This window comes from Dermacentor andersoni, chromosome 8 (assembly GCF_023375885.2).
Source record: "Dermacentor andersoni chromosome 8, qqDerAnde1_hic_scaffold, whole genome shotgun sequence".
NCBI classification, from domain to species: Eukaryota; Metazoa; Arthropoda; class Arachnida; order Ixodida; family Ixodidae; genus Dermacentor; species Dermacentor andersoni.
In genome coordinates this window covers 152632044-152645218 of record NC_092821.1, presented here as the reverse complement: position 1 = coordinate 152645218, position 13175 = coordinate 152632044, and the positions used below count along the sequence as shown (strand labels likewise).

General features: G+C 43.0%; 1 protein-coding gene across 2 annotated transcripts in view; it reads right to left on the bottom strand.

Annotated features, from left to right (window-relative positions):
* Positions 1 to 1024: 1024 nt before the first annotated feature.
* The window catches only part of Arpc1 (Actin-related protein 2/3 complex, subunit 1A), a 51746-nt gene continuing 39595 nt past the window's right edge, over positions 1025 to 13175 (bottom strand). For both annotated transcript variants that reach the window (XM_050173886.3, XM_055067705.2), the window contains exons 8-9: positions 11879 to 12059; positions 1025 to 6292 (exon numbers count right to left, since the gene is read on the bottom strand). In XM_050173886.3, coding sequence (XP_050029843.1) covers positions 6254 to 6292; positions 11879 to 12059 — 220 coding nt within the window. In that variant the 3' untranslated portion in view covers positions 1025 to 6253. The remainder of the gene's footprint in view (positions 6293 to 11878; positions 12060 to 13175) is intronic.

Below are 13175 nucleotides of genomic sequence, written 5' to 3'. Positions count from 1 at the left end.
AGAAAGGGCAATCCTATAAATGACATCGCTAGTGCAGGCAACGAAGGCGATTTGTGTTTCCTTTCACATTCCTTTGGTCTACTATCACCGCCGTTACGATGGCATGCATGGCCCCAAGAAGTTTCAGAGGGGCTGAAAAAACTGTTTTTGACTGGTGTGCTACATTTTTCATATTAGGGGTTACCTTGTGGCAAGAAGTACATTGGGCAGACAGTCACGTACCTTAATTATAGACAACAAAAGAACTATGCCTAAAATGCACATTATGGGTGGCTTTCCATTCATCGTAAATCCTGAAAATGTGAACCATTGTTCAGCTAATGCACCGTTGCATGCTTCATGCATGACAGGCTCACAAGGTAAATCACTGAGGCTGAAAATATTTTAAAATTAGGTCCCGAGTACAAAAGCACCCCAGCTGTTATTTCCGATAAGGAAGTAGTTGTTCTTAGGAGGTAATCATTTACGCATTCCTGGTGGCTTCGTGTGAACGTATAAAATTGTGCTCTGAAAAAATAAACCTTTGTTGGTTGTTTTGCACTTAGTGTGCATTGTTCTTTCTGTGGTCATTCCTCCAGCGCTATACAAGACCATAAACCAACAAGGCCAAATTTTCTCTAACAGCACATTCGCTGCCGCATGTGTTACAGGCTGGCAACAAGCAAATATTTTCCCCCCTATGTGGTTGTGCAAATGCAGATCTTTGCTTTAATGTGAATGTGACATTGCAGAAAATCAATGCCAGTGATAAATCCTTGTTGCTTCCGAATGCGAGCACAGTGGCAGCATATCTCTGGAGCTCAATAAAAATGAGAGACTCCTCGATAGGTGGAAATTCACGCGAAATATATGACGTGTGACCCACCTTTAAGTCATGGTGCACAAGAACTGGGAAATCAAAAACTGCTGCCACAGTAAACATGTTAAGCTGTCACAGCTGCTTGGTGCAGTAAAGTATCATCGTCACCAGCTAATGTGTGTAGACCTCACAGACGTGCAAACAAACATGGGCCTCTCACTCGCATCCTGAAGAGCCCAGAGAAGAAAGGCATGTGTTGTTTATTAATAATTATCTTACAACTTCGAGACCAGGGCTTCCAGCTTGGAGGCACGACCATCAAAACATCTCAGATGCAGTTTTAAACAGTGCACAAAGAATCACAGATGCAGAACACCTGAAATAATAAATAAGCAATTTAGCTGTTCTCACAGCCCGAAATTTCAAATCCCACGGCTCAGCAACACTCTCAACAATTTATGTTACAAACAGTAAAGCTTTGCCAAATGAAAATGGCAGCATATGTCGCCATGGTAGTCAGCTTTCAACAGCACAGCAATGCAAGAATTTACAAGTTTATAGGTTGTGCAAGCTAGCACTTTGAAGCCAAAGGTTGCTGTTGCAAAAAAGTAATGTGCTGCAGCAGTGTGTTCAGTGACAAGCTACTGCAGTGTACTTCTCATTTGCGTTATTTCACAAGAACTGTTCTAGTGACACATTAGCCATACTTTCACAGCTCGCAGCTTCAGTTGTTTACCACATGCATACAAACGGAGCAGTTTGGATTCGGAATGTCTACAGTGACGAGGAAAATGCCTCAAACGTCAACAATTTTTTCAAACATTTTAAATCTTTCGAGGTTCACTGCTGTCACATGACGATCACTATTCTTGTGGACATTTCCTTTTTAGCAAGTTACATTTTTAATGTGATGTTGACCAAATGCAGCATAGATTGTCATGCAACCTAGTTAACATGAAGATTGAAGTGCCATGGCAGCATAGTCATTAATCCACAGTAATGCAAGTCAAAATGTCTTTACCACTATGCCATGCCAACGAATGGAACTCTCGCCACTAGTAAGCATTCATATGTCAATAAAACTCAAGGCAGTGCCTTATAAAATGTTATCATTACGACCAAACATCTGTCCTCAAAAAAAAAAAAAAAGCTAATAGTAAATAACATACTGAGTTTTTAATGGTTCATGTGGAAAGATCTCCAGACTGAAAATTACAGTAAACCCAAAAGCGGAGTACAAGGATGAAATAGTGGCATGGTGCGAAGTATGCCATATTCTATTCCCTAAGCAAAGACACAATTATTTAATCGTAAATCTTAGTTTCCTCTTATTCTCATTTTCCTTACAGTAATGTCTATTTATTCAATGCAGATCTGCATCAGATAATGCTATATCCAAATATTCCTGCTTCGTTTCATCTTGTATATCATAATTTTAGGTGCTTTTACCATCTGATTCTTGGTCAATCTCCCATAGTTGCACTGAGGATCAACCAGTGAACCAGCAGGTTTCAAGGCATGGGGGCTAAAGAATAGCCAAGCAGCGATTCTACAGTTGCAGCTGGCCTTCCGCTGCTTTTTCTTTTTGTGTCGGGTACATAGTGATAGAAGGAAATGCCCACAAGAATGACATGACAACTACTGTCATGACAAAAGAATAGCGTCGACTGTACGAAATAGTGTAGCCATAATCTGCAGCACTACAAAATGATGAAATAGACGAGGGTATTGCTGAGAATCCTCTGATGCCAGAAGAGCTGTAGTCATCTCAAGCGTCTATAATAGGCAAGAAAATGTGAAAATTTGATTTAATACTAGCTGGACAATTGCCAGCTGCTACACATTGCACGGTTACAGCACAGCTTCCATCACGATACACACTTCATGTGGTGCATAAAAATGAAGTTGCAGCCCTTGAGAATGCATCAAACTACACAATCACCACCAGCGGACGTATTCTCTGGCAGCAATTTTTAATAATTGCACCACATTCGCAAGATTTGGCAAGACTCCGCCCACAAAAACCAATGAGAGCTCCTTGCTTGTGTTTGCCTTTGCCCTGCTTACATCAAGTGCAGATTCTTGTAGAATCTTGCAAAGTGATACAGCCGAAAGTGATCACCCGAGAACACGACTCCAGATGTGACAAACCCATCAAATAAGTTCAGCTGAATCCACTTGTGTCAAGAGATCAGTGTTGCATTACATTGCTTAAAGCACTACAGCAGTCATATAGGACACATCAGTTTTTGCTGCAAACAATGCACCGTGGATGACAGCCAGCAGCAATCCTGCTCTTTTATGTCTTGATGCGACAGCTAACGATTCCTAGACTAGCCCTAGCAACTTACGCATACTTGAGCACACTTCATGAAAGAGTCATCCAGGGGGAAGTAAACTCCGACAAAAGTCCTCAAACTGAATGTGACGTGGCACTAGTGAGGAAGTTGCAGAGTGCCATTCCACTTCTATGTATTTGTGTCAACGACCACTCTATTGTAAAGATACTGCCATTGCTTTGGAGATGATTGTAGAGGTTACCATGGCATTTGTTCTCATGCCAAGAGCAACACATCAGAGCGATGCAAATCGCTCTCTATGATAGACAATCTTTTTTTACTGTGCATGTTCTGCACTCAATTTCGGTATATGTTCTTCAGATGTCTGGTTCTCAGAGACTGCTTCAAAGCATCATTTTTCCTAGCAGAACAAGTAGGAGCTGCATTTTCTTCCAGTGCTGAGTAATGCTCTGTACACGTCTATTCTGCTAGTTTTCCAAGCCTAATATACATGATGATCAGCACAGGATATGTAACATATCCTAATGACAGATGTCTTACATTGACACCAATGTGTACTTTGCTGCAGTAAATCTGTGCTTACTACATTACTCTGTTTTGCTTTTGCACTTCTGAGCAGAACTAGTAAGAACAAGCATAAATATTAACATCAGTTGCCCAATTAAGGTAAGTGTCCCATCACCAAGCACCTGATGGTAGTTGGTTCTATTCAAACTACAATGAATTATATTCTCACAATCGGAATAGACGCTAGTGCAGCTACAGCACATCAAAGCACCAAGCGAGCCTATCATTTGACCATAAAGCTAGAGATGTCAGCATCCAAAGCCATAAGCAAGGCAAACACCAGACCAAGAGACAGCCCTGGGCATATGCTCACACAACCTTCTCGCTTGATAATAAATAAGGAAGGGATGAAAGAAAGCCTGGAACAGTGATTCCACATGCTTACCGTGAACTTTGAAGTGATTCATTGAATCCCAATGGTTCATCTAATGCAAGCTCTTTTGTTTCATACTCCCAGATACATTTTGCACTGGTCAATTTACAACAGGTATGTGCTCTCCACCTATTGCATAATCGTGGATTCACACAATGGTGCCAGTTGTCAATTTATAGAGCCGATGGTGCATCATGTCGTGATATCAACAAGTTGTGGCAACCAATCTACATTCACCCCTAATGAAAGTCCACTAAATCGGGGCCAATATTATGTAAGGATTCCTTTTATGCAGTTCTATTCCTTTCTTATCACTCACTGCTCACAACCAGCTCATTGTAGTGATAACACAGGTGGAGTGTCACTTAAACCACTGGCAAATAAGAAAAAGGAAAAAAATAATATTGCGGCATTACCTCTGCTCAGGGTGCCATTTTACTTTGCGGTGCTGGCAGGTAGCAGACGTGAATTGAAGGCAAGACAATACATTGCGTCGGACAACTGAGGTGCAGTTCTTTTTAAAGGCAGCCACACAAAAATTGGCAGGCAGTGGCTTTCGGCCAGTACATCGCTCTTTTCCTAATCAATCTTGGCACAGGAATTCCTGATGCAGCTGTTCAGGAATGGCATTTCCCAGACTTTCTAACAGCAATTTGTCTATTTTGTCTGATCCTTCATCTCCTTCATTCTACGTACGAATGCTTTTTGTTGGAAGGAAGCCTATGAATTTCCTGTGATGTCACAGATTCATCAGCAAGCTCGTCCACCGGGATGAACTTATCCCTTTCACAACACAGTCTTGCCTTGCTCTGCAACATATGGCTCAGCTGGAGGTTCAAGAAACGCTATGTTGCTTCTGCAGGTTAAAAGAGTGTCTAATTATGGCATGAGACAGACATGAAACATTTTTTTTTTTTTTTGTAAAGTGCACTGTCTTTAGTGCTTCCATAGAACTCATTAACCCTTTAATCCCCAATCCCGAGCTGTACTCGTCACGGGAGGTTGTACCAACATCGCTAATGACGGCTCACATTCATTCAGCGCGATGCTGTGCTGCTCCCACTGCCAAAGACAAGTTAAGGGTGGCTTTGAGGGAAAGATGCCCTCAAGAGCAGCATTTCCTTTCTTTTTGAGTTAATTCTGACCAGAAACCAATCAATCAATACATTTTCAGAATGACGTAGAAAAATGTATGACAACATTAGAAAGTTTGGGAAATTTGGTTCATTTCTCTAGAATAAATTTGGAGGTTAAAGGATTAAAGTGGGCCCAGCAAGGCATCAAATGCAAACTTTTCTTCAAAGCTGTAGCGAAAATGAAGCAAATCTTGTTTCAGTAACCACATAAGTGTAAACGTTGTTTCCAGCATTAGATGCCTGTGAGGATTTTTGCTATGAATAAAACACTTTTTGCTATGAAATTTGGATAAGAGTACTCTGGAATGCAGACTTAGGAATCCATTCTGGAAGCGTGGATCTTATGTTCTATGACACACAAGTAGAGAATAGCCTGGCTATAACAGTTCTACAAAATATTTTTGCCAGCACTAACGGTGCTCAGTTGTGAGCCTGTAGACCATATCTTAAGGCTTTTTCTTTTGTTAAAACAACATGCAATTGTTTTTTTGCATGTAGCACTTACTTCTTTATTCAACATCACAAATAGCATCACCAAAGAGGAGGAACAGTACTGGCTGAATGCAGATGTCTGAAACTGCAAAAAGAGTTTCCATAAAATTGGAGGAGTGTGTCCTTCACACAATTCCCACAAATGATCTTGCATATACCAAGAAGATGGTGAAGAAAACAGATTACAGAGCATTGAAGACATACCACAGTCGGGGAAAAAGAAAAAAAGAGTAAAAAAGGGATGGAAAAAAAAAAAACACTCTCACAGGCAACAGTCCCCAACAAAACAAATGATCGATTCAGTAAACAATGTCCTCATTAAGTTATCGACTTAAACGAAATCAACACAGCCCTCCCTTGATGCAGGTGCCTTGGGCAGCAGTGTGTCTGCATGGAAGCTGTCTGGTTTGGCTCGTCGTCCGCATGGAAGACACTGCCTCACTGTCGTGGACCACAAGGGTGTTGCTGTCTGTCCTCTGCCTTTCCGGCAGGGTCACACGCACACTTCCTGTCCTTTGCCAACATTAGACCGGTAGAGTGGCCCATTCCGGCCACATTCTTGGTCAGCTACTGCGATGGCCGGAGGTCAGACAATGCGCATGCTTTCCATGGAGGACTGCAGAGTCTGCTTGGGATAAAAAAAAGAAAAAAAAAGAGTTGTGCACATTTGAACAAAGCAGAAACAAAGGTTTCATTAGCAACACGTCACTGTTGACATATAATAATGGTGACTTCATTTTTGCCATGCTACAGTGAAACCTCATTAAACCGTAGTTGGCCGGAGCTCGGAAAAAGTACGTACTAAATGGTAGTACTGCTTGACCGAAATAGCATGAAATCGCCCACTTGCCTGTCAAAAACGGAAGAGTGTGTGATGAAAGGGGAAAAAAGATGCAGTATTTATTTACTTTGCGTGACAAAAGTGTTATTTTCGTTTGATGCTGCGGTGGCTTAGCAGTGACGACGGCGGCCTCAAACTTACTGAAGCTGCGAGCCAGCTTTTTCAACCAGCCCCCTCTTCTCGGCAAACACTCGCATTGGAGATTCCTCGTTAGTGTTGCATATTCTCCGTGCGCGGGCGCGGTAGCGTTGCAGAAGTCGCGGTGCACCTTTTCATTGCGGGGTGCTGTTCTCGTCGCAACGATTGCATTTGTGAGGCTGACATAACATGCAGCTTCTGCCACTGTTAGGCCTGAATCGTACATGCTGTTGCTTTCCGTGTCATCCTTATCACTGTCGCTAGGCGACATTTCGGCAAAACATAGGCAACAATGGCGAAAAGTCAAACCTCGCAGCAGACATCTCTTCGCGGTCGCAGCAGCACTGCCAAGCAACTTCTTCACATTCCAAATGCTACACACCGTAGTCAACAGTAGACCCATGTTGTGTGCCAGCGCCGACTTCTTCGTGTCACGTTCGACAGCATGAACGATGTCTAATTTTTCTTCTATGCTGAGCACCCGGCGTCTTTTTTGTCCGAGCTTCGGCATGACGCGAGTCCTTGCTTAAACGACGCCACAACGCTCTCTGGGACAGCGCTGAAATGATGTTGATGTGGCTTCACGCGCAAACGCACAGGGCACTTGGAGGCCGTTGTTCAGATCTCTGAGGCTTGTTGTTCTGCTGGGCCACCCGATGGGGACGATGCACCGCCGTGTTTGTGCGACTAAAAGTGGAAACACTACACATTAACCAATACGTATGCAATAAGCTGATGCGGTTTATGCGAATACAAAACACATTATGTTCAATGGCCGCTGAGTCGGATTTGACTTTACTACTTTTAAAACGAAACTACTGTTCAAGCGGGTACGGTTTAACAAGGTTTTACTGTACTATGATCGTACAGGTTCTCAAACTAAGCTTTAAACACCTCAAGCCGTATTGCATGGGTTATTCAATATTACATGCTATCAGTGAGTGATAAAATGAAACTGATTTGGAGCACCACTGCAAAACAACAGAAAGCCAAAACACATAGATAAGAAATATGGCTCAACAAATGACTAAACATGTCTTAGAACTTCACTTTTTATCACGGTGCCTAGCGTGATTTCCACCAAGTCTTCTAAACAATGAGTGCAGTAAAAATCAACACACTCCTTTGGGCAATCTGTGCAACTGAGGTTTTAAAGTGTGCAGCCTATGGGAAGAGTTCTTCTTTTTAAACAGCATGCTGTCGCTGTACTGCTGGTTATTCATAAGCAGAGGTGGGCAAATGCCCCCGACTGCCACACTTCTCTTATCTTCTGTTTTCTACAATTTCAAATAAACAATTTGCCCAACCCTCAAGCTTAGTATACAACACCGATTGTCTAGTGCCATTCCTATTGTCAAAGCGCGCCACACTGTTTTGCTTTTAGATGCCTGCCCATTCTCTGAAATTCTACTCAGCCATGCTCACTTGGATTCAAACTCACCAATCTATACTCAGCTGGGCTCACTCGGCCTGAGACTCACCAAACTTTTCTACTCAGCCGAGTTCACTTGGACTCAGACACACGAAGAAAATTCTATTCAGCTGGGTACACTCGGACTCACACTCACCAGAATTACACAGCCAAATGCGGATGTATCGAACTCGAAGGGGATTGCAAAATAGTTCAATATACTGTATCAAAAATTCAATATATCAAATAAAAATTTTATACAGAAATTTTCAAGGGGATTTTACAGTTGTTCGTTTTCGTTATACACAATTCGTTACATCCGGGTTCAATTGTACGGCCAGGATCACTTGGGCTCATTCAGACCAAGAAACGTCTTCTTGGCCCACAGATCTCACGAACTCAGACTTTCTCTTGAATTGAACATACCAATGACAAAAAATACCTTCATATCAAGCTAATATATAACGAATGCAGAGGGATTACAAATGATTATAATTTAGAAAAGAGTTTGTGTGATAGTCGTTAATATACAAGAAATTTTCCTTATTTCTTGTCCATCATGATGTCTTGTAAGAACCAAGTAAGTAAGTATGGTGCTCAACCTTGGTAGTGCTGATTTATTTTGCCTAAATACCGTATTTACTCGAATCTAACGCGCACTTTTTTTTGGATAGAACAGGTCCAATAATTGCATGCGCATTAGAATCAAGTATGACCCTAAATCTGTGTTACCATAACGCCATCGGCACTACAATATGGCTGCCTCGTACATGTGTTGAGCCCAGCTGCTGTAGCTTCCTCCATGTGCTGTAGTACGTGCGCTTAGGTTAGTCCACCATCCGTCTTCCTCTTTTCTGTGTTTTCTCAATCAGCATGAAAGTGCTGACTGCGAAGACACGCCGAGTTCATCATGAAGCCGCAATCAAAAGGAAAGTGTGTGCGGAGATGGACGGAAATCAAGCCGCATCATGGGCGTTCCGAGTTCCTGAGACTTGCATGCGGGACTAGCACAAACAGAAGAGGCATTCTATTCCGGCAGCTGCTGCGTACGGTGTGCGACCACACGGCTGCTATCTTGAAAGAAATCTGCGGTGGAGACGAAGTCTACACAACTAGGCGCACCGCACTATGTTATCGTCGCTTAGTTCGCGTGGAAACGAAAGGCCGCACAAAGGTCAATTCGGTTGCTCCTGCTACCGCACTTCCTCCCTTCAATGGTTTGAAATAGAGTTTCTGCGATCATTGAGTGAGACGTGTTCATGTTTGCTTGTGGGTGTAACACCATGCTTGTTTATTTAGTAAACCAATGTTTAAATGTTTATAATAATAAAAAAAAAGAGATAAAGATAGAACTACTAAAATGGCCAGTAAAACTACTATTCTTACTATTCGTATAGCTGTCAACTAATTTGCTATCACAATTGATGCTTCGCCTGCAACTTTCTTTATCACAACTTTAGCTGTTTGCGAGTACACCTGTTTTTCCAAATGAGAGAAAGTTGTATTTCTGTACGAAAGAACGGGGTGCGCAGTGCTGTAAAGCTTTTTTTTAGGCCAGGGCAAACGGGTGCGCGTTACAATCGAGGGCGTTCTTTTTTTCCTTCTTTTTTTTTGGTCATGATAAACAAGTACGCATTACAATAGAGCGCACATTAGAATCAAGTAAATATGGTATGCAAAAGGGATGTTTAAAGAATATGCAAATTCTTATTTGTGTATGCGTGCAGTGTGCATGTGCATTTTTGGCAATTCGGGATAGGTCACAGTTCTTTCTTTCTAGCACCATTAAATGAAGGCTTGCCTCATAAACAAGTTTTCCCTGCTTGAAATGTGGGCAAGCAAGCTTGACTATGCGCAATTCCACTTATCCACAATTTACTACAGAACTGCAGGAGGTTTGCTGTAACACTTTTTGGTGTCAGACATAATGCTAGGCACTTAGAATTTGTTAAGTCCCGTTTGGTTCACAAAATCAACCGTAGTTTTGTCTATGTCACTACATATGTACCGTAGGTACAGATGTGCAAATTCCAGCAGTGACATTGCTGACAACCTTATCTGCTGTTAGTCATGCTGAATGCAAGCATCAAACACGCAGGATGGAAACGATCTGAGAAGGAGTGTCATGTGATCATCCTGAAACATAATAATAATAATAATTAAAGAGAGAGAGAGAGAAGCGCATGGGAAATAGGCCCTGACCAATTCATGTGAAAGAAATTTTTACCTGCTGAGTACGTGGAATGGACAGCACACGATGAAGGCACCACTAAAGTTTACTACATACGATACAGTGTTTGAAAAAGCCCAATAACTATGCAGGGCCTACTCCTGAAAACTGGTTGCCCAGATTGGCTCTAGAGAGAATGTCGAGGGGCGGCATCATAAGAGGCTGGCTTGCCGAGGCTAGCCACTTGGCATCGTGCTCCCTGTTTATTTACATTTTCCGTCCATCAAGGCACCAAGTGTGTGCCTGCCTCATCTCATTCTTCTCGAAGGTTGCTCTGGACACTAAGCATTTGGAATTTGGAGCATTTGCACTGGTTGTTCTGCATAGGCAACACTAGTACCACTCATCAAAAGCAACGCCACAAGCATAGTTTAGCATCAGTACCAGCAAATGCGCAGTACCGTGACGTCACGTCACGCTTGTGGGGATGCTTGCTTCTCACATGACCCCGTATGTTTTCCCCACATGGCTCTTGCATCTCCCGTAATCCAGCTCTTTTGCGTAGCTAAGTGCCGGCGGCAGTTGGAGCAGTTGCTGATGAGTACGAGAGAGGGTGCAAGTGTTGTGCTGCTAACACTACCCAATGGTGGTGCTACTCGGGCACAAACGGGAGTAAATGGCCTGTGCCTCTTTGTCTTGGGGGAGGCTAACGCACGTACATGTCGCGAGTGCGCCAACACGCTTTGCGGGACTGTCCTTAGAAAGCTTTGGACCGGGTCACCAGGATGGACGAACTCAATCGTTGTTGGCTATGTTTTCTTTTGTGTTTAGGTCGGCAAAATAAACAGAACTCGCTCAGACTCTTTCACAAATTGTATTTTTTGCTCAGGGCTCACTCAGATTGACTCATGGGTTGGTCCGAGTTCGAGCGAGTCGACTCATGAGTGAGCTTGAACTTCAAAACCTTAGACTTTAAACCGACCATACATACAATCAGAGTTACTTTTCTGTGCTTTAACAATATGAACTGTCTTTTTCTCATTTAACCTCACATTGTCACTGCACCCTCTCCCGCCCTCCCTCACCTCAACAAGTAACGAGGGCAGATGAGGTTGAAGGCCCTCGTGAGGATGCCCATGTCTGTTCATAAGGCGGAGATTGATGGGCTCTGTGGATATTTTTCGTTTCTGCGTCAAAAGTGCCAGCACAAGGCAAGATTTGCACCTCGGCCTTTTAGGCTAGCATTAAAATAGTGGTTGCGAAGACACGCAATGGATGTTATAATTACTTAATTTAAAGCGATTTCACAAAAAGTAGATTGAAGCATCACATGCAATTAGCACTGCAAAACCAATCATACAGGTTGAAAGACCATGCTATGACATGTGTGTTGACAGATGCATGAAGGTCATGAGTGCATTAGAAATGGGCAATATGTTCACTTTCCGACTATCTGATGCTCCTGAAAAACCGCACCGCAGGTAACAAGCCTGTAGAGTGATAAATCTGAACATGCCACGGCTGCTAAGCTATTCATGCCTGTGCTTCCATTATACAGCGTATTAGCGCACTATAACCCTCACTGAGGGTCTGTAAGGCTTCTTAACAAAAGCCAGACCCTGGAATGCTCCCCCCCCCCCCCCCCCCGTACCTTAATGTCCCACAGGATGAGTCTGCCATCCATGCCCTGGGTGCAGACACGTGTCGCATTGTCCCGCTCACCCTGCACCAAAGTCACCAGGGTGATGGCATTCTGGTGCGCCGTATCCAGCAGGGTGTCACCTCTGCTCTCCATCGCATGCTTGTCCATGTTGAGGAACTTGCGCATGGCACTGCAGACCAGAGAAGCAATAAGACTGTGCCTCCCACATCAAGTTAAATAAGGGTTCAGCTTAACTAAAGTTCATGAGGAAGTGAAATCCTAGGATAATTTTTACTTGGCAGCAGCTCATACCACTACAACTATCTAAGGTGGGAACTTGAGTCTTAGACCAAACATTTAAAAAATCTTCATTCTTCAAGTTATGATGCTGTAAACTTGTAGATCTGTGTAATGTTATGTGCTTTGTTTTAAATATGAGGTCCATTTTCATTGACCTCCTTTGGTTATAATTTTAGCAAGTGTCTTTTAGTTCCAGAAAAAAAAAAAAATTGTCTTCCCAGGTGTCAACCTTTGGAGTCTTGTTACTCTTGTTCTAGTGTGCACGGAGCAATAAAGTTGGTCTTAGATTTCTTGAATCATGCAGAAGCTATTCATACTTTGTTCAGCGAAATCTGAGGAACCTTCTTTTTTAAAGGGACCCTGAAACGATTTTGACGATTTTCTACAAACGTACTGAGTCGTTAGAGTAGGTCCTTCTGATCATTAATTGACACATCTAAGTGCTCCGCGTAAAGCGTGTAATTTATTATAAGGTTTTAAAAATGCACATCGCTGCCGATCGGAGCACGCTGCTCGGCGGAATTTTAAGCCGCCCCTACCCATATGACGAAAATCACCCATATGACGTCAGTGGGGCGAGCTATCCGATTGGCTGACCAGGGCGCGTGATCAATAATTTTTCCAACTTTATGGTAAACAAATGATCTTCGTAATAGTTGGAATGTTAGTTCATTTGTTTTTATAAACAGAAAGTAACATGAAGAGAATGCACAAGAACGATTTTTCAATACAATTAAGCACTTCCGGCACACAGCAAGTGTCGTCTGCTTGTGTTACAACGTACTCCATTTTGACGAGAGCTCCACGGTCAGAGTCGGTCTGAGTCTTTTGGCGAGCACTATTATTCGACTTTGTTGCTTTGTGGACTGCAAACGTAGCGAGTGGCAATATGTCAAGCTGCGACATCGTGTCCCTCTGCAAGGCAGCATACGAGCGAGCTGGCTGCTGCGCATCGGACTGCCGCTATCCGATCGGCGCCAGGGTTTGCGCGTTTGTGGCCGTCACT